Here is a 23,471-nt window from a genome sequence, read left to right as displayed (position 1 = left end):
TAACTGGCTCGCGTCAGCGCAAAGCAGTTTCTTAGCTATACTAGTTGTGGGAAGTGGCTTTTTTACTTCACTTCGTTTTTTATATGAAGCCGTTTTTACTATGTATTTTATTTTTACATTAGAGAATGTGTAAATGCTTAAATTCCATTGAGGGGTAATGCAGTAAGTGTTTACCTACTTGCCTGCACTCGTGACTTGGGGGAGAGCGTTAGTTCCGTGTAGTTGAAAACGGACTACACTTCCCAGAAACCCGAGTGCAAGTCGCACGTGTTTCGTGTCATTCAGGTGAGACACAGCCCTTAACTGGCTTGCGTCAGCGCAAAGCAGTTTCTTAGCTATACTAGTTGTGGGAAGTGGCTTTTCAGCCCAGAGAGTTAGAAGGTGCTGCCTTTTTTACTTCACTTCGTTTTTTATATGAAGCCGTTTTTACTATGTATTTTATTTTTACATTAGAGAATGTGTAAATGCTTAAATTCCATTGAGGGGTAATGCAGTAAGTGTTTACCTACTTGCCTGCACTCGTGACTTGGGGAGAGCGTTAGTTCCGTGTAGTTGAAAACGGACTACGCTTCCCAGAAACCCAAGTGCAAGTCGCACGCGTTTCGTGTCATTCTGGTGAGACACAGCCCTTAACTGGCTCGTGTCAGCGCTTTGCGCTGACGCGAAGCCGGTTTAGGCCTGTTTGCAGCCGAGAGCAGCGGGATACGCTGCCGGTTTTCGGTGCCACAGGGCCTTATTACTATTTTGGGGAAGTCAAAGCTACAGAGGATGGAGCTCCAAAAAATAAAGGTAACTTACACAAGAACACAGATGAAAGCCTGGAATACTGGGCAGGGCCACTTGTACTTAAGATGTCTGGATAAAATTCACCAGCATGGACTGGAAAGGGTGCGGCAGAGGACAGGGCGAGAGGGAAATACTACATTTAAAATTGCTTCGTTGAATGCACGCTCAGCAGTGGCTCACGCTGTAGAGGTGGGAGAGCTTATTCAAGAGTTAGATTTGGGGCTGTTATGCCTGACAGAAACCTGGTTTACAGAAGATTCACAGACCATGTTCCATAAACTGGTCCCAGAAAAATATACCATTCAGTTCATTAATAGAGAAGATAGGAGAGGAGGGGGCATTGCTATAATTTACAAGTCGGCTATGACTATTACACACTTGGAGAAACTAGACTGGGATGATAACACCCAGTTCGGGGTTTTCTCAGTTTCGGTGTCACATACCCAAACTATGAAAGTACTGCTGGGCTACAGACCACCTGGACCTCTACTGAACTTTCTAGAATTATTAGATGCCCACCTCACATTATGGGGGAGCAAATATAAAGACATACTATGTATAGGAGATCGGAATATTTGGCTAGAAAATGATAATTTGCATCCACATCATGCTGCGCTGATGCAACTCTTAGACAATCATGATCTGGAGCTTATTACTAGGGAACCCTCCCACAAGAAGGGACACTGCCTAGATCTTGTCGCAGCAAGAGGGGGTGTCGTTCAATTTGGAGAGACTATTCCACTCCTATGATCCGATCACTACTTACAATTAGCGACTATTAGAGAAATAGGACATCAGAGGGGAAAAGGACGGGAGACTGCACCAATTTGGTGCCGGAAGATGTCCGACTTAGAAAAAATTCCAGGAAAGGAAATTGAAGACCAATTGGCATGCCTGGATACCAATACGACATGTGAAGAATTTTTTAGTAAGGGGGAAGATCTGTTAAGGGTAATTTGTGATAAATATGCCCCACTTAGACTTAAGACAGTTAAAAAATCCAAATCTTGGTATACCCCAGCACTGGGCCTTATGCGGAAACAAGTTCGCCAGGCAAATAAACTCTGGAGATCCTCTAAAGTAGTTGAAGACGCAGTGAAGGCGAGAGCCCGAATAAAAGATTATAAAAAGGCCCTTTTTGAGGCCAAAAAAAACTTCCTTCAAGAAAAAATTAAGCTAGCAGGTAATCAGGCAAAAGCCCTGTTCAATGTAGTGGCAAGGTTCAGGAACCCAGAATGCATGGCAGTACCGACTGCCGACTCTAAGGAACAGGCAAATAAGTTCAATTATTTTTTTGAAAAAAAAATCATTGACATTCAGAAAAGCATCACTGAATTGATAACTGCGGAAGAACGGGGAGAAGAGGGAGAAGTAGTAGAAAGCCAGGAAACCGAGGAGAACTTTCGCTTCCAACCTATTGAGAAGGAAGATATAGAAGCTTTAATACTCAAGTTAAAACCCACTAAGGACTTGGCTTTTCCTATACCAGCATGTACTGCTATTCGTTTAGCAGCCAACCTCACCCCTTTTTTTAACAATTTTTGTAAATAAATCCCTATCAGAGGGCTATGTTCCTTGCTCACTTAAGCGAGCGGTGGTAAAACCGCTATTAAAAAAGCCCAAGTTGGACCCCATGATACTAAAAAATTACCGTCCTGTGGCTAATCTATGCTGGCCTACTAAAATTCTTGAAAAAATTGTTTGTAACCAATTGCAGCAGTTCATCGACAATGGAGACATCTTGGACGAACACCAATCTGGATTTCGCCCTAATAATGGGACAGAGACTGCCTTACTGGCAGTCCAGGATGACCTACTAGAAGCTGCGGACAGAGGAAGCAACACAATACTGTTGATGCTCGATCTGTCTGCAGCATTCGACACAATCAACCACAAAATTATACTCCAACGGATTGGAAGTATAGGCAGAGCAGCTAAAGTTGTGGTGGATTGGTTTGATTCCTTCCTACAAGACAGAACTCAACAGGTGGCCCTGGGAGCCTTCCTCTCAGAGTTAATACAACTGAGATGTGGAGTCCCCCAAGGCTCAGCGCTTTCACCTCTGATTTTCAACCTATGTATTCAACCACTGTTTGACATCCTGAGGAAACACGGTCTATGTTTCCACTCTTATGCCGATGATACGCAGATCTATGTGGAGACAGATAATCTGCCGGAGGAATTTGAAAGGATAGACCGGTGTATGCAAGATGTCAAAAAATGGATGGCTTGCAACCAGTTACAGCTCAATGCAGCCAAAACGGAGGTAATCCTTTTCAGATCAGAGAACAAAAACAGAGAGGAAGTAACCCACATAACTCCACAGATCTTAGGTGAAAACATCCCGTTCTCTAGGAAAGTAAAACATCTTGGTTGCATCTGGCAAGAAAACTTGGCCAGTGAAGCACAAGTTGGGGCAAAAATAAAAGCAGTATACTACGCCCTGCCCTTGCTTAGGAACGTACTTCCTTTTTTAACACCCCAAGATGAGCCAGTGGGGGTGAGAGCCTTGGTAAATGCCCATCTTGACTATTGTAACAGTCTCATGACAGGGATCCCATGAAAAATATGTCAAGACTACAAAAGGCCCAGAATGCGGCAGTGAGGTTAACTGCCCACCTGGGCAAAAGAGATCACGTTTCTACATCTCGGAAAGCATTCCACTGGCTGATGGTGGAGGACCGAATTAAATTCAAGGTGGCGTGTCTGGTTTATAAATGTTACCACAAACTCGCACCCAGATACCTGAACACGAGAATCCACCAGTATTACCCTACCAGAGACCTCCATTCAGGAGACAAACTCCTGCTATGTGTCCCTCGGAAATACACCTCTAAAGGAGACAGGAGGTTCTCCGTGTTCGGCCCCAAGCTGTGGAATCAGCTGCCTTTTGGCATTCGTTCATGCACTACACTGGCAACGTTCAGAAAGGAATTAAAAACATTCCTATTCAAATGAACTTAAGTAACCATGGTGACCCTAAGCCTCCACAGTTAAACATATAACATATAGTTAACATCTGCGCCCGAATGCAATTGCTTGCTTGGTGCGCGTAAGAAATGAATCAAAATCAAACCACCCACTTCAATGCAGGGTTGTCTTCAAGCACCTTTCAATAATGTGTCATGCTTTTAGTCTGCTCAGCAAGGGGACCTGTGAGTTTGTGCCCAGTATGTAAGTCGCTGTGTCTCCCCAAGACACACAATCTCACCCATACGACATTTTTTAAAATTATTATTATTGATTTAGTTGATCTTACTCAACTTTTTCAATCATCAACATTTACAAACTTAATTTATCAATCTATTGTTAAAAAACGCAAAATAGATACAACACCCTCTATTCTTAACATAAAAGGAAATTGATATAAAAGGGTATTGATATAAAATAAACTAATATTTCACACAGGGTTGCATGTAATCGAGGGTGCCCTTGCACTATGCACTTTCCAGGACTTTCCAGTTTAGTTTCTTACTCTGCCTGCCCCATGAAGCGTGGTTACTTCCGACTCCACAATCCCCCTACACTCCGACAGCCAATCTATTCACATGTGCTGCCTGGTGGCACCACCCCAAAAGGCAATAGCTTTGCCAAAGTGGCTCAGTTCCCGCCGCATGGTCTACTACATGTGCTGCTCTACACTTCCCTACCTGAGCATTTACCCCAGTATATGTGGCCCTGAGCACATGGAGCCATATAGAGGCTTGGGACCGCTGCACCTCCCACCTCTGCTCACCAACATCACAGGGTTGCCACCCGTCTCTTCCTCCGCCCTACTCCGCAACCCTCCCCATCCACTGTATGACAATGCAGTATTAGGTCTCATACATAGTGCCGAGGTGTGCTTTGCACAAATATTTTACATTTCATTGCAACACAGCATGATTCTTGTCCACATATGTCATGAATGTGGGTGGTGATGTATGTGCCAGAATATGTTGGACATGAATGCTCAGTGGGTTCCGGCAGGCATGGTTCTCACAATGATGCTGGCATTGGTGTCTGGTAGAGGTATACAAACCTGATGAGATGGGATGCTAGTACATTTAGCATTCCTGTGACTATTCTGGTTTTAATACAGGCCAATCCAGGTGTACAATTCCCAGAATATGTGCACAAGGGGCGGAGTGTTACCTTCCATATGCTATGTCAGTATGTACTTGCATGCAGCGTGTGTGTGCTCGCCAAATAATGTGAGGGATCCAGCTCCCACCACCTGGCTCCCCAGGACAGCAAAGTCCAGGTTCTGGGTCACCGTATGGACGCAGGGCCAGCGATGGTACGGTTTCCCCTCCCGGTGCAATGACCTCCCTCTGGTAGCGTGAAACCAACCCCTGCATGTCATTCCAACATTTGTGGACATCATCCATGGGCCTGAGGTGGGCAGGAACTTCTTTAGCCAAGTGTAAATCCTTAGACATCTGCCAGCAGAGGGGCTATTTTACTTCAATTGCAATCATGCACAAAATACGGAAATACGTGATAACTGCGTTCCCCCGGTATTTCGAATATGAAAATGTTGAATCCGAACACTACATGCACAGTAATCACAGAGATCACACGGCACCACTTTTCCCCAACCCGAATCCCAGCCCTTCCTACTTACCTTTTCTTCTGCTTACTTACCTTCACTCCCGAACGAACCTCGACTCGCTCGTCTCCCTGCACCATAAGTTTCCTATCCATAAAGGGGATAGGGACTTCCATCGCAGGGTCCTTTTCTTTTTTTTTCTCTTAACTTTAGTATCCGCTGGTGCTGCAATCCTTCCAATGGAAGCAGAGAACACCCCTGCAGCCCCCAAATCCATTCAGGGATGTCATTTCACCAAAATGCCAGGGGTAGCGGAAGTGACATCACGTGACCCTTGACCTCTGATGACATCACAGGAAGTGATGTCGATGCACCCTGCCCCCAAGTGACATCACAGGAAGTGATAGCACACAACCGTTCACACCTTGACACAATAGGAAGTGGCATCACATAGCATTGTTCCAGTACATTAAGAAAAACATGGTTACGAGATCACAGTAATATGATATACATTTCATACAAAGATTTGCTGCTGGAACGGAAAACAGTGTATGAACAACCAATATAGAGAGAAACACTGAGATCAACAAAAAAGTTTTAAAACGCTTTTTACAGCCTGTAAACTCAGCTTCTGCCCAAACAGAATACAGAAGTTGATTCCAGATTTGGACGCATGGTCTCGCCAGGCCTCCAACACCCTTTTCAGCGGTTTTTCAAATTGAGAGTGTGCCAGTAGCGCTATTTAGATTTTTGAAATCAGCACTTCAATAGGGGACTGGGGCTCCTTAAGATAATTTGAGGCATTTATCTTGGCAAGTTTGTGGTTGTGTATTTGAGCAGGGGGACTGCCAAGGGTCTGTTTGTTTGCTAGATATCACCTATAATTCTGAAAGTTAACATGGCTTTTCAGTTGCTCCAGACTTTAGGAGGTGAGCCTCAGTCCTCCATTTCAGAGGGAGGCAAATCTAGTGGCTGATGTGGAAAGACCCAATTATTTTTCCAGGAACTGTTTTGAATCTTTTGCATTAGCTCTCATTCCTTATGCCCCATATATTCGAGCCATACAGGGTGACTAATTTTACTTGAGCCTTGTAGGCACCCAGCATAAATTTAACTCGTTGAATGTTAACACTCTTAGCGAATTTAAAACTCCCTGCTATGGCTTGCGCCATTCTTGAGGCTTTTCCATTATGTTTTTGACCTGTAAAAAGTAGAAGCAAATCCCATGCCCAAACACCCGTAAATTGCACATCCAGGATTACTCTCAAAAGATTGATATTGATACTGATGTTTTATGTGTATCGCACTCGTACACTAAGTGTTTCATAGCGCAAGATCAATTGGTGTACACACAATATATAGAGGTTGAAAGCTATTGCTAAGTCCATTACGGCCACATACAGCACTTCTTTCCTGCTAAATAATAACTTGGCTGCAATAAGATATAGGTTTAGACCGTGTCGGGAGGACTTGTGTCCCTTTTGAATGCCTAATGGAGATGATGCAAGTACAGTTGTCCTGCTCAACCCGATCTGACAGCCTTGCAAGAATCAAACTGCCAAACAGATTCAAAGAGCTGTTCAGCATTAACAATGGCTTGTACAGAGCTGTGCAGCATTGACAATGGCTTGTACCTAACAAGGATATTTATTATTTTATTTAAAAATGATATATAGAGCATCAGCAGCGAGGGGGTGGAAAAAGGACCGCCCGCAGCAAGTTTGTGTTTGGCCAGGGGTAGCAAGGGAGTATTCAGCAGGGGCAAAGTTTAGACAGCATGGGTCTCAGCTGCGACCGCTAGCGACCCACAAAGGACGTCCCTGAATCCATTATACTGAACAAGGAGAGCGGGTGACACCCCTGCAACCCCCGCTCCCCTTAGTCAGTGATATGGGATTCGGCATTGACGTTCCTGCGTAATGAGCAGTAAAAGCAGATTCAGCATTTCTTTTTCATTATTTTCTCGCAATACCCAAAATACCACCAAGACTATAATACCCTTGAGGATTGTACCTGGGATCTCCCATTACCCTCACCATCCCAACCCTTACACCAACCTTTTTAACTATATAAGCATGTGAGAGTTTAATGTTTAGAAAAGCAGTGGAAAAATAGTTGTGTATTATTTTGAAGTGCATTCAAATCTGAGAAATGCTGTATAAACATTCTTAAGGTTGCTTAGAATTCAATCTGTAAGACAGTACAAGCCCTCACATAAAGTTCCCTTTCAAGAGACAAGTTACCAGCAATGAAACAGAAAGAAATGGCAGGCTTTCAGCACTGCACACGCATGCCCAAATATCACTAGTCAGCGGTGGGTCAGTAAAACAAAATGCTTGTTACTTACACACCCCTGCCTAAGACTATGGCCTATCCATCAGATGCAGGCCAATAATTAAGCAATATGACCCGAGCAGCGGAGGCATTCATGACTCAGATAATGCCCCCGCCGCGAGGGTCATATTGCTTTTAGTACCCCAGCCCGCAAGATTTGCGTGACCGGGGCACTAAAAGCATTTTTTCTAACAACCAAGGAAATGGCTGCCGGGAAAGTGATAACGGAGTCCGTTTTCCCTTTCCATGGCGGCCATCGGGAGCAGATGCGCTGGAAACAGAAGTGTTCCCAGCGCGTCCGCTCCCGAAAAAAAGGAGAAGAAGGTAAGTGGGGTTGGGAGGGAGGAATGAGGGAGGGGAAAACTGTACCTGCGTTCCCGGCGGGGGACGATGGAAGCCTCCAGCCGTGTGGAGGTGCGGAGCGGGGATGGCCCCGCTCCGAGCCTCCACACGGCTGGAGGCTGAAATCGTCCCCCACCGGGGACAAAGGAGGCTGAAGGTAAGTGGGGTGGGGAGGGCAGGGGGGAGGGAGGAAAGGGGAAAAAAAAGCCTTACGCGAGTCCCCGGCGGGGGGCGAAGGCAGCCTCTCAGCCGTGGGGAGGCTCGGAGCGGGGATGGCTCCGCTTCGAGCCCCCTCATTGGCTGAGGGGCTGCCACGCCCCCGCCAGGTACAATGGCCGTGTAATCCCGACCGAGGGATTCCTGGCCGGGTAATGCCTCGGCGAGGGCCAATCAGAATGGTTGTTTCATTCTGATTGCGCCCTCAACGGGTACTAACTAGTATTATTGAACGGCTCCCTAGACAATAATGTTTCAGTCAATCTCTTTCCTTCCATTGTTTTGCAATGTAGAAGATTGTCTATTGAAGGGAAATAATCACTGCAATGTACAGCTGTCCACTCTTTAAGCTAAAGCCACTCAACCTGCAGCTGCTAGCAATGCGTGACACTTATGCAATTAATTGTTTCTCTGACGTGAGTGGCTGATTGAGATATATAATACTGCTAGCTCTCAAGTGCATACGTTTCGTTTCTTATGTTTTCAGATCTGAACGCTCATCATCTGAGCCCAGATGTTGAAGTATCTAATGAGTTACCAGCAGTAACCAAAACATCGCTCATAAGAAAGGTGGAAGCGGCCTCTCCATATTACCATGATGGCCAGCTGCAAGTGAAAATATACTGGAAAAAAGCAGAAGGTAAGCAAACCAGAATAAAGAGAAGGAGGCAACGTCAGAGGCAGGATAGCCCATAGGCATGATGGGAGATTTCTTGTATTCTTTTTCAAAGCTACCAATGTAAAGTATCTATGCATGAATACAGAAAAAAAACATATGATTGATCAAGTATACATTATATGTCAAGGGATAACACTCCAAGTTGCAGACCAAGGAACTCGGGCATTGTGAGGGGTTTAAATACCTCTGCAGGGTTTGCAACAGTAAAAACAGTCAGTGGTCGAAGTGTATGAAAAGAAGTAGTGGAACTATGTTCGCTGCTGGCCTACCCCATTCCCCACAAACCCCGTCACCATGCCCCCTCCCGTGCACAATACAAACCCCCAAACAAATGTGCCTGCTGTTTGAGGGAATGTTCACTGTGGTGCACTGAAGTGCAAGTTTCAACTGATTACTACACTTTTATTTTAAAACGAAACCTTTCTGGAACAGTTTCTTTTTTAAATAAAAGTATAGGAACAGTAAAACTTAATTGAAAAAAAGCAGAGGAGCACCGTTCACAACCGCTCCTGCCCACTTCGACCACTGGAAACAATATAGTAAAATAAAAATGTGTACATTTACAAGCAGATTGCGAGCCTGCTTGCGCTAGGAAAGACACGCTCAACATCGATTGTAGACATTTGGTGACCTAAGGATCTGCAAGTCATAAACATAACAGAGTCGGAGAAGAATAGTTTGCTGGCAGGGAAGAGGGTTGAAGTGCAGAGACACACTGAGAAGAGGGAGACCCAAACCACATGCAAGTGATGAGGAGCGGAGGTGAATCACATGGAGGAAGGTGAAACAAGGAGGTCCCAACAAATCCTGGGTCCCATAGCGAGTAGAAAAGTGGTCCAACCAATCCAGGGCATTATTGTGCCATTCAAGCCAGGCTGAGTGGTACACAAGGAAGAAGAGTGTACCAGAGTGTGAGGGAGTTGGAACACCGTTCTAGACTGGTGCTGCTGTAGGAGAAGGAGGGAGCTGCAACTTACTGAGCACTATAACTCAGCCCCTGTCACAGGCAGGGAACAAAGGGTCACATTACAGAGAGGCTGCTTGAGTCTGACTGTTACCAGTTGCTGGCAAAGGCCCCACTAAGGGGCAGAAGTCGTACTAGCCTATTTTATTTTCAATTATTTTATTGTGCATTTGGTTAATATTTAAACCCTTTCACACAGTCAAAAAGAAATGTACATCAATTAACACATCAAAATGTGGACATAATTTAAGCATTATTATTTAATTTTACAATACAACTTTGAATGTGTTTCAATGTAAGGTAAAAATTCCGTATTAAATCAACAATCAGAAGACAAGATTTTTTCTAAAAATTCAAAGATTGCAATTAAAATACTTATTTCATTTAAATTTAAGATGCAGATCCATAAGTGGTCCGCAGGTATAGCCCACAGATTGTGGATACATCTACCCAACTTCTCATATCAGAGATGGGTGACCTTGGGGCATTCCAGACCAGACATAAGTGTTTTAGTGTCTCCTGCACCTGGTTACAGTAACAACACACTCTCAAACTGGGAGCCCGGCCTTCTCATGAACCTTGGACCTCCTTTGTCAAATACGGGTTGAATCTTAATCTCATGGCCTTCATTCGGAAGTCCCTGGATGGGTGCTTGTTCAAATAAGAAGATAAGGTGTTGAAGCTTTTTGTATTGTGTTCGAAATGGTCATTGAAACATCGATAATGCATTAGAATTGTCCTGTTTTTCAGCCATTTGTTAGTTTGTATCTTACTTTTCACCTTAATGGTGTTACTAACAAGTTCCGCAGCAGAAGAGACAATCCTTGTTAGTATCAGCTCGCAGTTTACCTTCCAGGCCACTAATGGTTTACAGATAGCTTTAGAAGGTTCTTGACCCAATGTTATGTACAAAGATGCATGTGGGGGAGCCAATATTAACACATACGTTTGTAACATTTTCCATTGGACCAAGCAACCAACGGATAGCAGACCCAGTTTGTGGCTTAATTCCGCAATCGGATGTGAATTGGGCAAGTGCAGGGACCTTCTCCAGAGGAGAGACTCTATTGGTGCCCAATCTATGGCAACTCCCAAGTTTTCAACACCAAATATCAGACATGGCTCAAGATTTTTTGCCTGTACAATTTCAGCATGGGCAGCATTGAAAAACGTCCGAACTTGTTGTCAAACAGTCGGAGCTGGGATGCCGAATCCAAAAAGGAAGTTGTAAATGTCCCGTATATTTCAGCTTTACATTTATTTCATGACACTATGCTGCCCAGATATTTAAACTCCTTTGCTACCTCCGAAGCACATCCTTGGACTGTCCACGTATGAGATTTCCATTTAGACTTTACTTCATTTAAAATCAGGACCTTCCATTACACACCATTTAATTTGAGGTCCAGACTTTCGAAGTAAAAGTTTAAACTGTCCAAGGTCCGTTCTAATCCTATCAGGGTTTTGTCAAAAATAATGGCGTTGTCCGCATATGGCTATAGCCCATATCCTGGCACAGGCTGCTGATTGACACTGGAGGAGGATAAATGTTTCTAGCCAGCTCAGTGTTAAAACCCAGTTTCTGCAAGGAACAAAAAGAAAGACTGAGCCTGTTGGGGGTTCAAGTCCAGAAGAGCTACTCATGGTTGGATGGTGGGAATAACTTCTCTCAGACAAGCACCACCAGGCAGGAGTGGGGACAATTCCTATTGCTAATAGACTCGGGTAGTCCCTAAGGCAGAACGGAATAATACGTTCTTGCTTTCAGGCATGTGTCGTAACAACTTAAAGAGTGTAGGAAAGCAACCAACCGGGAAGGAACCCAGAAGGGTCCACAGAGAAGAGCTGGATGGTCTATTCTAGGAACTTTAAGGCCTCAGCAATGAGTCTGATTTGAGATCAAGAACATCGTTGTGGTTGCTACACCCTATTTTAGGAACTCTGTAACTTGGAAACTGGATCCTACTGTAGACCAGGGAACCTGGACTTGTATGCGAGGGACTTAGGTAATGTATTTCTACAATGTGATACCCCCATGCTGCACTATTTGGTTGAGTTGTTCTTTTTGAGTTATAGTGAGATCTCCTAGGCCCCGTCAGTCTTTAGCCCCCTCCCCTATCTTGACCCATATGGTGAGTGTGAACTTTAAAATGGACCTTAAGCTATTATCCCTGCCATGCGCTTGTTTCCTTGTCCCAGGCACTGTATACTTAGAAAAGCCAGAGATGCCACCCTGCTTTGTTGCTTCTTTCCCCACTCTCAAGGGCTTGTTTCCATCCCTTCTTGGGGTGCAATACAAGGAGGTGCTGAACGTGAACCTGACAGTGGGGAAAAAATACATTTTACGATGTAAAGTGTAAAGTCTACAAAACGTGTGAATGGCATTGTTGAGGTAACGACACTGGGTGCACATTAACGTATTCGCTAACACAAACAATGTCCAACACACTACAAATGTAACCACAACCCACAATACGCAACTGCTGCACAAAACATACTTTAACATGCATGTAAGCTACCTGTTTGTGTAGCATGAGTAGCCAAAGCTGGCAGTTAGAAGTTTGAAATATGGGACGTGATGCAGATGAGATTAGAAAATGATGAACCACTGATTTGAAAGGATATCAGTTGTTTACCAGGGACCCTTTGGGATCAATCTATCAAATCAGCTCCTTGTCCGGCAGCACAAGACGTTTACATCCCACTGGAGGAGTCCAGAGGAGGCTCATGCTCTGGAAAACATGAGAAACATCCTTCTTGGTTATACTCTGGAAGGGTGGTGCTCTTGATGTACTGTAGCCATATTCAGCTGGACAGGTTCTCCCAGTTGTATGTTGGCACTTAGTTGTATCACAAAAAAACTCTTTTGTGCTAGATAAGGAGTGTATTTTTTAATGGTACAGTAGCATGATTTGTCATGGCTGCTTCTTCAAAACATTCTCTAAAAAAACATAAATTCAAGGCTTATTCTTTTTGATGGACATTTCATGATGGAGAACAAAGCTAGATGCCAAATGGATGCAGCTTGGTCCGTAACCCTCGGCAGTCGCTTTCATTGATATTGTGGTTGTCACCCCTCTATTATTCTACTGTAGTTTCCATTGTAGTCCCAATCCATGTAGAGACTTAAATATACAAACGCACTTGAAGACATTATTATCTCCAATCCTTACCTCCACCGCAGACTCATGGAAAGGCTCTGCCTGGACGTTGGGCCCCACAGTTGCTCTGTCTGCCTAAAGCTTCATTTGGGTTTGAGCATTTGCACACATGGGTTGCCACTACCTTGCCATGCAGTCCCATAGAACGCTCATGGGGGTTCTGGCTCGAAGATTACCAAAATGTGCTTCTTGGAAGTCTGAAAAAGCGGCAAGTAGCCCTGTTAACGCTAGTTTGTCAACAATCATTCTTCTTCCTACAGAGGTCCAGTGCTAGCGCCTGAATAACTTCTGTAGCCCCTGGAGGAACTTGATCGCCTTCTATGAAGAGATTGGCTTGGCTCGACCACAAGCCTCCTTATAGATTACAATTCATCTTCCCAGCTCCTGGCAGCTCGATTAGGGAAACTGAAACAGGGGGGTGGTGCATTTGCAAAGCCTCTAAAAACATGAACCAGGAGATGCTAGCACATCTCATCACTAGGTCTGGAAAAGATTTTGAGAATCTGGCCCACCTCTAGGATTCCTACAATAGCCCATTTGAGGACAAAAGCTAGAGAACAAGTATGAGCAGGTTGGAGATAGTTCTGACGTTGGATAGACAACCCCTTGATTAATAAGTTCCTCACACACACATAGGCAAGCACTATCTTCAATAATGGGTGCCACCACCTCAATAGGCTGATAAGTACCCAAGCAAAAGCATTACACTATGGTTGTGGTTACCTGTACTCTCTGAAGGTGGGTGATGGGACCTTGTTGAGGTCAAGCTTAGCCCAGAGAGAATGAGTGGATTCAGGATCACGTTTAGTAAAGGATGGAATCAATGTATCCTGCAATGTGGAGGAAAGACACATGTTCACATTGGTTTGAATTGATGTGATTTGGTTATTCTGAGTGGGCAACACTGGCCCGATCGATGGAATCTTGGTGCAACAGGCAAATTACAAGATTGTTAATATACAAGAATGCGGACAATATGAATAAAGACCATTCAAAATAAACAAAATGGCAAACAGAGAAACATGTCTAAAAGAGTGAGAGTCCCACTTAATGGGCCTAATAGGCGATGACTATGATGCCCAAGTACACAAGTTTCTACCTCCCACAAGAAATGGAAGCACTGGCATCGAGAACTCAAGACCCAAGCACATGTGACCCTATCAAAAAAGCTCTGTCTGCCCGCCTTGCAGAGGGATCAACTGGAAGGGTGACTACAGTGATGGCACAAGCTCTCAGAAGGAGAGCTGACACAGGGATTACATTTGAATACCTTTCCAAAGTCAGAGTCCAGGAAGTAGCAAGTGGCCATAAAAAATGACATTCTGATCCTCTTCCAGCTCACAGCTTTCTTTCAGCTTCCTTCTCCAAGGATAAACCAGTTCCAGAAAAAGTCACAAGATTACCTTTCCTAAGTTCAGGGTTAAATAATTCTAAACAATACTCAGGGTTCCCTTCCCCAAGTTTTAGGCAACACAATTCAAACACAAAAGGGTCTTGCGGCTCTGTGCTCAAGACAACAAATGTAGCTCCTTAAGTTTCAGAGTTCCCTTCCCCAAGTCTTTCATGTTGTATCAAAAACAAGTGGGCCTTTTGGTTACTTCCTCACTTTCGTTGGCCCATAAACTTTTAATTGTGTTCTTCAAATAATATAATTGAGTTCAATATGCTTTCAAGCGTTTGAAGCTTTCAGTTAATTGGTTATTTCACTTTGTCACTTTTCTTGCTCCTTTGAAAAGTTCTGTTAATTCAATTGTCCATAAATTCGAAGTTCCATTAAATTCAGAATTCAACATGCAATGATTTTTGCTTAGATTGTAAAGTTCCATTCACTGTTGCTTCATTTTAAAGTTCCATTCCCTTTGACATTCGGCATGCAGTAATTTAGCTTAATTTTAAAGTTCCCATCCCTTCAGGATTCAGCAAGCGTAGCGTTCTGCTTAATAGTTACGTTTCTGTTCAGTTCGGTATTCAATAGATATTGCTTTATCTTTAAAGTTCGGTTTCATTCTGCATGTGGTTTGATATTGGTTAGTTTCACTTTAATGGAAATGCAAAGCACTCTGAGACTTTTGAAAACGTTCTTTTATAGATACACGACCACTCTGATACAAAGTTTCCCTGTGCTGCCATATTCAACAATGGAATAGACTTTGAACCAGAGACCTTCGAAAACGCTCTTATCAAAACAAGCGACCACTCCGATACAAAGTATAAATGCCAATGTTCAATCATTTGCGCACCGGGTTTCTCATCAGGTAAAAACTGACCAGTCTCTGCAGTGGTTCTTCCAGTAGCGTGCAGCACACAAATTCCAGCTTCTCTTGTGAATGGTCCAACTCCTGCCCCTTAGATACCCCATGTGTCAGCTTGTTGACACAGGGGAAGGAGCACCTCTGATGAAAGGGAAATGAACAGCCTCTTCGCACGGCTCCCTTCTCTGCCTTTAGTCCACAGCAAAGAGCTCCTGCTCCCACACCACACTTTCCTGCTTTCAGCCCCAGCATTTTGGCATGCTGAACACAACAGACCGTTTCCCAGCAATTCCTTTCAGCAGCTTGCTTTTCTCCCAACTAGGTTCCCTGCTGACCACACAGGCCTCCCTGATACTCCTGCTCCTCTGTGTATTGTTTTTCACTCCTCCTTTTATACACTTGCAGCCTTCTAACAGGTTGCAGGTGTGTTTTCTCAATTAGTTTTGCCTGACCATGATTTAGGGGGCATGCCTGACCTTCGCAACTCATTGCAGGCATCTTCTTCGTCCAAGTACGAAAGTGGGAAAATGTTATAGTGTTCATTTCTCTCAGGTGCCTCTTCCTTGTCTCAGTATTGGCAAGTGTCACAAGAGGGGAAATGAAGTAAGCTGACTTACAATAACCCATAAAGGTTGGCGGAGGGTTAGGTTAGTTGTCAATAAGAAAAGGGGCATACCATGTCTTGCCATAGGGCACCCCACTCCCAATCCTCAAGGACTGTCCACACAGGTGATCTTCCGTCACTTCTCCGCCTCCAGGGTCAGGATCCAAAGGTAATGGCCTTTCCCTGGCCACCTCTGTAGAGTATCCAAGGGGAGTGGGAGTGAGAATGCCCCCTGGTTTGTCACAAACCCTTTATAACAGAAAGCCATAATAAAACCAGATGCTGCCACCAATGAACCATTCACACCATTGAGCAGCACCTCACTGTGGCAAACTCAGTTTCTAGTGGTAAGAGGGCACTTTCTGGGAGCGGGGCATCTATCTTCACCCCTGATAATATACTGTTCTCCCCAAAACTATACCAATACTAGCGGTACCACCCGGCGTTTCACAGATCTGTAGCTGACATGCACGTGGGGGTCTGCTATTGCCTTGTGTAGTTTTTATTGTGTAATAACTTTTTTTTTTGAAAAATCACAAAAACGTCAATCTCCCAAAACCGCCTATACTGATAGCACAGACACAGACCCTGCAAGTACACCCCAGAGTGGTATACCGACCTTGCGCCAACATTTCAGCCCACCAACTGTTTTGGAGGAGACAACCACGAAAATACAAACACAATTTCACAAATATATATATATATATATATATATATATATATATATATATATATATATATATATATACAGATAGATAGCTAGCTGCGGTACCCGGCGTTGGCCATGTCCTGTGATCGAGTGGTGTCTCGTGTGCCCTTAAGGATGTTGCTCTTGTCCTCATATCAGCAAGTCTTGCTTCAGTTTGCTCTGGCATCTCATTTACCCTGGAGAAAGTTGCTCTTGGCCTCTGGTTGGCAAGTCATGTTGCTTTTTGTTGTGTTTCAGAAGCTCTTGATATTGATTTTTCGCTTTGCATACCCGAGCTATCTATATATATATATATATATATATATATATATATATATATATATATATATATATATATATATATTAGTGAAAGTGTGCTTGTATTTTCGTGGTTGGCTCCAGCTCCATAACAGTTGGTGAGCTGAAATGTTGGCTCACGGTCGGTATACCAGTCTAGGGTGTACTTGCGGGCTCTGTCCATGTGCAATCAGTATAGGCGATTTGAAGAGATTGACGATTTCGCGATTTTTCAAAAATAGGAAGTATGACACAATAAAACATACACAAGGACATAGGAGATCCCCACGTGCATGTCAGCTACAGACCCGTGCAATGCTGGGCGGTACCGCTAGTTCCCTTTAAAAATGCTTTAATAAACACTTTCAAACTGTATACAGTAGTAATACATTTCAAAGGAATAACCAACACATTGAACATTTTGCTTCAGACAGTTTTCCAAATGTTGCATCCTTCTGGTACCTACTGTAGTAAATCGGGGTGAGCATCAGTAAATGAGGGTATCTACGGAGTGCATTTATTGCATCCAAACATAGACTACAATCTTGCCCCAGACAAAAGAGGAATCCATGCAAAATTTGGTAGACATGGGTTCAACTGTGTAGATTTGTATAGCCGGACAAACATACACACTCACACACATACATTCCGCTTTATATATAAAGTTAAGGTGGCCAGATCCCAGCATCTACATCACAGAAATAAAGGACCCACCTGATCACCTTTAATGCCCTCACAGTAAATGAGATTGAAACCCCTTATCTGACACTTACACCCACCCACAACCGACAATTACACACCTCAGTCTCTGCCTTCTAATACCCATACATTTCTGTCCCACTCCTGTCATAGGTGGAATAGCTCCAGTGGGACACAAGTGCCCACACCTGTCCAACAGCGTTCCGCTTCTTTGGGCACCAGACACCAAGAAGCTGGGCTCTGAGATTTACTCATTAAAGCCGGTCCCAGGCTCCCTACAACCATGTCAGGCAGCTCTGCTACATAATAAGACAATGGAGAAAAGGTGGAATGTGGTATTATTTATTAAACAACACATACCTACAAAAGTGGATTTTATTTTAATGTAAGATCACCAGAGTTCCGAAGTCTACTGCCAGGACCCGCCCTGATTCCTAGGGTTTGTTTGATCGTATCTGTCTCATGTGTGGGGCACTGTGGTTTTATGCATAGGAGGAGGAATATAGAAGGAGAGGTTGATGTAGCACGGACAGTCTCCTGAAATCTTCTGGTCTGCTGATATACTCCGAAATGTGCAATATTCCCAACTTCTGATCTCCTGAAATAGCAAAGTCATGCATATGTTCTATCATCAAAAACATAGTTTGACTATGAAACACGCTCGATGCAAATGTATTTGCAGCCCTTAATGGTTGATAAATTGGTTACGTGTATAACACATTTATTTGTTGGTGGCTTCCTTTGATTTGCAGACATCCACAGGGAGTCAAGCACATACCTGATTAAATGGAAGCCTGTGACGTGTGCTACCAACAGCACGGCAGAAGAAGAAAGAGCAACTGTCCAGGTATGGTGCAGGGTATGCATGGGCCAGGCACATTCACAGCACAATTCCAATGTTTTTCCTGGTAATAGAGAACAAATGTATTCTGCAAATTGAGATACCAAAGCCCAACAATGGTAATTCTCCAGACAAGACCAGCACTGGGCAACTGCCCTCATCAGGTTTTCAGCAGACATTTGAAAACCCTCCTCTTCTCAAAAATATCTGCGGCATAGGGGCTGCTCCAATAGTCCAGACTTAAGAACATCCAATTCATACATATCCTAAGAACACTCACATACCTTTCACCCACACAATCTCACCTGCCCACGGGCTTGTCCAGCTTTAAAGTCTGAAACAGATGTGTGTGGGAAGTCTAACTAGCCACTGTAATCCGTATTTTACTCCTCTTTATGTCAATCTCTAATGACGTCTCACCCCGTTGGTTGGGCACCTTTCATGCACCAAAGCTTTTGGAGTGTAAGAATCACAACTTCCAACATTGAATTTTTCTGGGTTCTCTTTTGCTTGTCAGCAAATCTGGGCCTTGAAGTCTTAGAACCCCAACTTTCAACATTCAATTGTTCTTGGTCTCTTTTTTGCTTCTGCCAGTAGACTAATCCTTGGAGTCTGAAACCCGTAACTCCCAATGTTGAACATCCCTTGGTTATCTTTTGCTTGTCAGCGCAACTTTGCTAGCCTTTGAGTGTTACAACCACTACACCCAACATTGAACTGTTCTTGGTTCTCTTTTGTTTGTCAGCACATTAGGTCCTTGAAGTTTTAGAACACCAAAACTCAACGTGAAATTTTCCTTGGCTCTGTTTTGCTTGTTAGCATCACTACACTTGTCACCACCACTGGAGTGTTGGAAGTACAAATTCCAACATGCCACTTTCCTGGCTTATCTTTTGCTTGTCAGTGACACTGCACTAGCCTCTTAGTGTGTTAGAACCGCTAATCCCGAGATGGAACTCTTGATGCTTCTTGTTTACTTGTCCCCATTACTGAACTGGACTTCCTTGTTGTTAAAGGAATAACTCCCAGCATGAACCTTCTCTTGGTTCAATTTTAGCTTGGCAGTGCCACCGTTCTAATCTCTTGGAGTGTTAGATTCAAAACTCCCAACATGCAACTCTGCTCCCTCTCGTTGCTTTCCCCAACCTCCGGAGTCCTTTTCCACCTCTTCACTCCCTCTTTCGGTAGCATTGACCACGTTGGTCTTTGATCGCTGCATTTTGTGGGAATCTCTATTGGAGCTCTCTCCGTCTGTTAGCCTTTTGGGTCTCAGATGCACTGTGGAATTGACCTCTTCTCCTTGTGCTCAGCAGTCAGCTGGGCTCCCACTCTTTCTTCAGTGTTTCTTGCCTCAGATAACTTGTCTAACTATCTCCTAACTCGGAGATTGCTTGTGAGGGAGGACCTTGGTCTGTGAGTCAAGCAGTCCAGTCAGTGCTGTTTTCTGTGTCTGAGCTGTGTGTTGTTCTTTATGCATTCCCCACTCCTTAAGCATGTACTCTCGCCTTCCTCCTGCTGCCAGGCTCCTTGTTTTCTCTAACCTTATTATATTTCTGTGCCTGCAGCTTCACGGTCAGGGCCAGATGATCTTGGGTATGGACAAATGACTTGTTTATTCCTGAAGCCTAAAAATAAAAGTTGCCACTTCATCACATTAAAATCCTTGGTGGGATCCATTCTTTTGGACACACCCGCTTTATCAGGTTGAGGTCATGGGTCTAGACTATGCCAGATTCTGTCTTCTCTCTGGGCCAGGCAGGCATTTTGTTTCCCAGAGTCTCCAACGTTCTTTCTTGGTCGTTTTGGACACATTAGTTACTATAATGTTTCTATTATTTTTGCATGGATCCTGGACTTTTCTTTCCTACCCAAGGTCAATACATTGTGCATTTTAGAATGTGCTCTCGATTCTCTGGTCGCCCCATTGATTTTGTGCTTCGAGATGCTGTGGCACCTGGGTTTGTTCAAGGGCCTTGGCCTAAGCTGATGAGCTACTTAGCACAGTATTAGGCCACCATGTTTGGTTGGTTTATGTAACCGTACTGTGGAGGGAGTTGTGGTTTTTATAGCAGGGGTTTTGGATCCTCTTTATCTGGCATATAAATTGGCTGAATTAGCTCCTCTTGTATTTCCCAACTTATACTTGAAGTGACAAGGTGATCGTTTTGTAGGCAGCCCCCTTCCTTTAGCACACCAGTCCTTCACAGAGCTTCTCAAGTTCAATGTTTTGAGTTGTGATCCTGCCAAAACAGCAGCCTTTGTTGAGGGCCCATTTTCTTTCTCTCATTTCTTACCTTGCATGTTCTGCTTCTGGATTTTGCAATACGCTAGCCTTTGAAGCTCTTTGGGCCGACAAGAGCAGCCCTTCAAATGTATTGCAGGCCCCCTTCTGCTTTCCCTTTTATTCCATGTGCTTCATCTGTGCCCTAGGAACATTTACATGATTTGGAAGAATAATACTGAACACAATCAGTAGCATGACGTGTTTGTTTGGTGGAATATGCAGGGTTGTGTTCACCGATATTCAAGCCCACTAGAGAGAGCAGAGTCATGAACTATTGCACTCAGATCCCCGTCCTTCACAGATCTTGGATATGGTATCTGATGTCTTTTAGACTACATTATTCAACGGGGCTATGATTCAACCTGTATACCTGCATCCAGAAGGACTTTCACAACAGAGATCCTGAATGTTATTCATATGAGTGCGTTCTTGGACCACTGTATAAACTATGGTCCACGTTACATGCATCCTTCCACGTGTGTAAATAGGTTTTGCTGCAGCCCAAGTGAAATACAGAATAAAAGATAAGAAAAATGACTAACAATGACAATGTGTCAATTAAACCATAGTGATAAAATCATTTTTCATCACTGAATGACTCCTTCAGTTTTTACTCTGTTTTTCCAGCCAGGTGACCCTTTGGGGAGGTGCTATACTGAAAACATAAATGCTGAATTATAGATTATAATGACACCAGTGCATGGTGCTGGTTGTGATGGGTGCAAGGCGAATAGCAAAGATCTTCAGGTGGGCCTGAGTGTGTGCCCACTCCTGGTAGCAGATGAGCAACATTTGCTAGTTATAGAAGCCCAGAGGTAGAAGAATAAGGTGCATACGACAACCAGAACAGACATACGGGCTTCAGGGAAAGGTTGCTCCTTTCTGGGAGCGAAGGCTTGAAACCTGGTGGGTCTAGACATGCCATGTTGTGACACTAGCACAATCTTGCCAGTGGAATTGACCAGCTATGGGAGTTAATGATCACAGTTTAAGGCCAAAATTTGGAAGTCCAAATTTAAAAGATAAAGTTAATTTGAAGTTCTTTCTAAGTTGTGATGGAGCTATGGTGGGTAGGTTTTCTATTCTTAGCAAGGAGAACTGAGCGACATGGAGTATTTGGTTAAATTTGACCACATCCTTCTTGTTTCCAACCTGTGTAAGATTCCGTTTTGTATTGTAAACCTAATAGGATCTGCATTGTACCGAGCTACGTCACTTGTGTCAGCCTCAGATCTAGTTTCAGATAATTAGGCTTCCTTTTTGGATCTTAATTTGACCAAATGCTTGATCGCCTTGATGTGGTCTCTTCTGCTCAAGAAACACTTTATGACTTGCAGAAGGGATCAATGGTTGTGTTTTTCTCAAATTACAAAGTTTTGGAAGATAGGTGTTTAGAAGAGTCATACAAGAAGAAATAATGGATGAACTGGCAATAGTAGCTTGCTGTCTTTTAAAGGACCAAAAGCGTTAACCTTGCAGAATGGCTATTGCTTGAAGAAGTTGGAAGGCGAAAGGTAAAGAAGTTTGGAAAACCTATATCCATGGTACAGAGAGTTTGGATTTCAGACCTAGAAGAGTTGTCTTAAGTTAAATAAAGGAGACCTATGCAAATTGGGTCCTCTGCCTTATGATGAAAGGGGATTCCATAAACAACTTGTTTTATATTTGGCTTGTGGTAGTAAGAAACATTGGGCCTCACTATAAATTTGCCGGTCCCGGAACTACGGTGCCGGTAAGCTTGCCGGTACCGTAGTTCCCAGACCAGCAAACTACGAGTTGTGCTCGCGGGTGCCTTTCTGCCCGCCAGGTCAGACCTGGTGGGCAGTGCAACACCCGCAAGCACAGCATGTCGGATGCACCGGCAACGTTATAAACGGTGCCGGTGCATCCAACCTCCCCATTCCCATTCAGGCCTATGGGACCGAATGGGAATGGTGAGCATCTTTTTTCCGGGGCCCGCGAATGGGTAAATACTGGGTCCGGCGGGGCCCTGGTAATTGCCCATTCGTGGGCGCCTGAAATATTCGGAAGTTTGGCGGCAGCCTGCCGGTTTTACCGGCAAGGCTACCGCCAAACCTATAATGAGGCCCATTGTGTGAAGGAGTGTCTAGTGGGCACAGTTATGAATTTGTATTAAAGGTGCTATTTCAACACCAGCTGGTGGCGGGGGGGCGCACCTACCACCTACGGGAGTAAGCAAGAGGGGATGGGGCACCTCCTAGGGAGGAAAAACACGGGTACACAAACAAACTGCAGTCATACCATGAAAGAAGGGCTTGTGGGGAAATACGGGAGTAGGGATGCACCGTGTATGCCATCGGCCCAGGGAACCTTGTATGTTATTACGAGGTAGGGAGAAATCCCAGGTAAACACATCTAGTAGGGATGTCCCCAGGTTGGGCCTCACCTGGGAAGCCTGCTCTGAACACATGAAGGGCAACCAGCCAATCCTAAGAACACACAGGGGTAGAGGGGAGGTGGACCTAAGCAAGAGAACCGTTCACATATGGGAATGGAAAACTTAACAGAGTGGCGTTCCTAGGAGGACCAATGAAACTTTACGTTTCTATGTCCCTGGTAGGTGGCCAGCCTTCAGCGTATCCACCACAATTTTTGCAAAGGCCATTATCCAGCATGTACCGTGTGAATGTCTCCCTTCCCACCAGAAGCAGGGTGTCTTGTGTTCCTTTCGCAATGATGCTGACCAATGGCAGAATAATAAAGTTCCAGCATTCAGCACAAATGTTATTTTACTAATTGCAAACTGTTCCCGGGAGGGGTGAGAAACTATGT

The 23,471-nt window shown here is 44.2% G+C and overlaps 1 protein-coding gene across 2 annotated transcripts in view; it reads left to right on the top strand.

Annotated features, from left to right (window-relative positions):
- The window catches only part of LOC138491837 (anosmin-1-like), a 550,452-nt gene that overhangs the window by 443,042 nt on the left and 83,939 nt on the right, over positions 1-23,471 (top strand). For both annotated transcript variants that reach the window (XM_069618627.1, XM_069618628.1), the window contains exons 9-10: positions 8,697-8,849; positions 18,306-18,400. In XM_069618627.1, the coding sequence (XP_069474728.1) occupies positions 8,697-8,849; positions 18,306-18,400 (248 nt within the window). The remainder of the gene's footprint in view (positions 1-8,696; positions 8,850-18,305; positions 18,401-23,471) is intronic.

Source organism: Ambystoma mexicanum, chromosome 10, assembly GCF_040938575.1.
Source record: "Ambystoma mexicanum isolate Mex_15411 chromosome 10, UKY_AmexF1_1, whole genome shotgun sequence".
NCBI classification, from domain to species: Eukaryota; Metazoa; Chordata; class Amphibia; order Caudata; family Ambystomatidae; genus Ambystoma; species Ambystoma mexicanum.
Note: the sequence above shows the minus strand (reverse complement) of the source record. Positions and strands in the feature narration are given on the sequence as shown.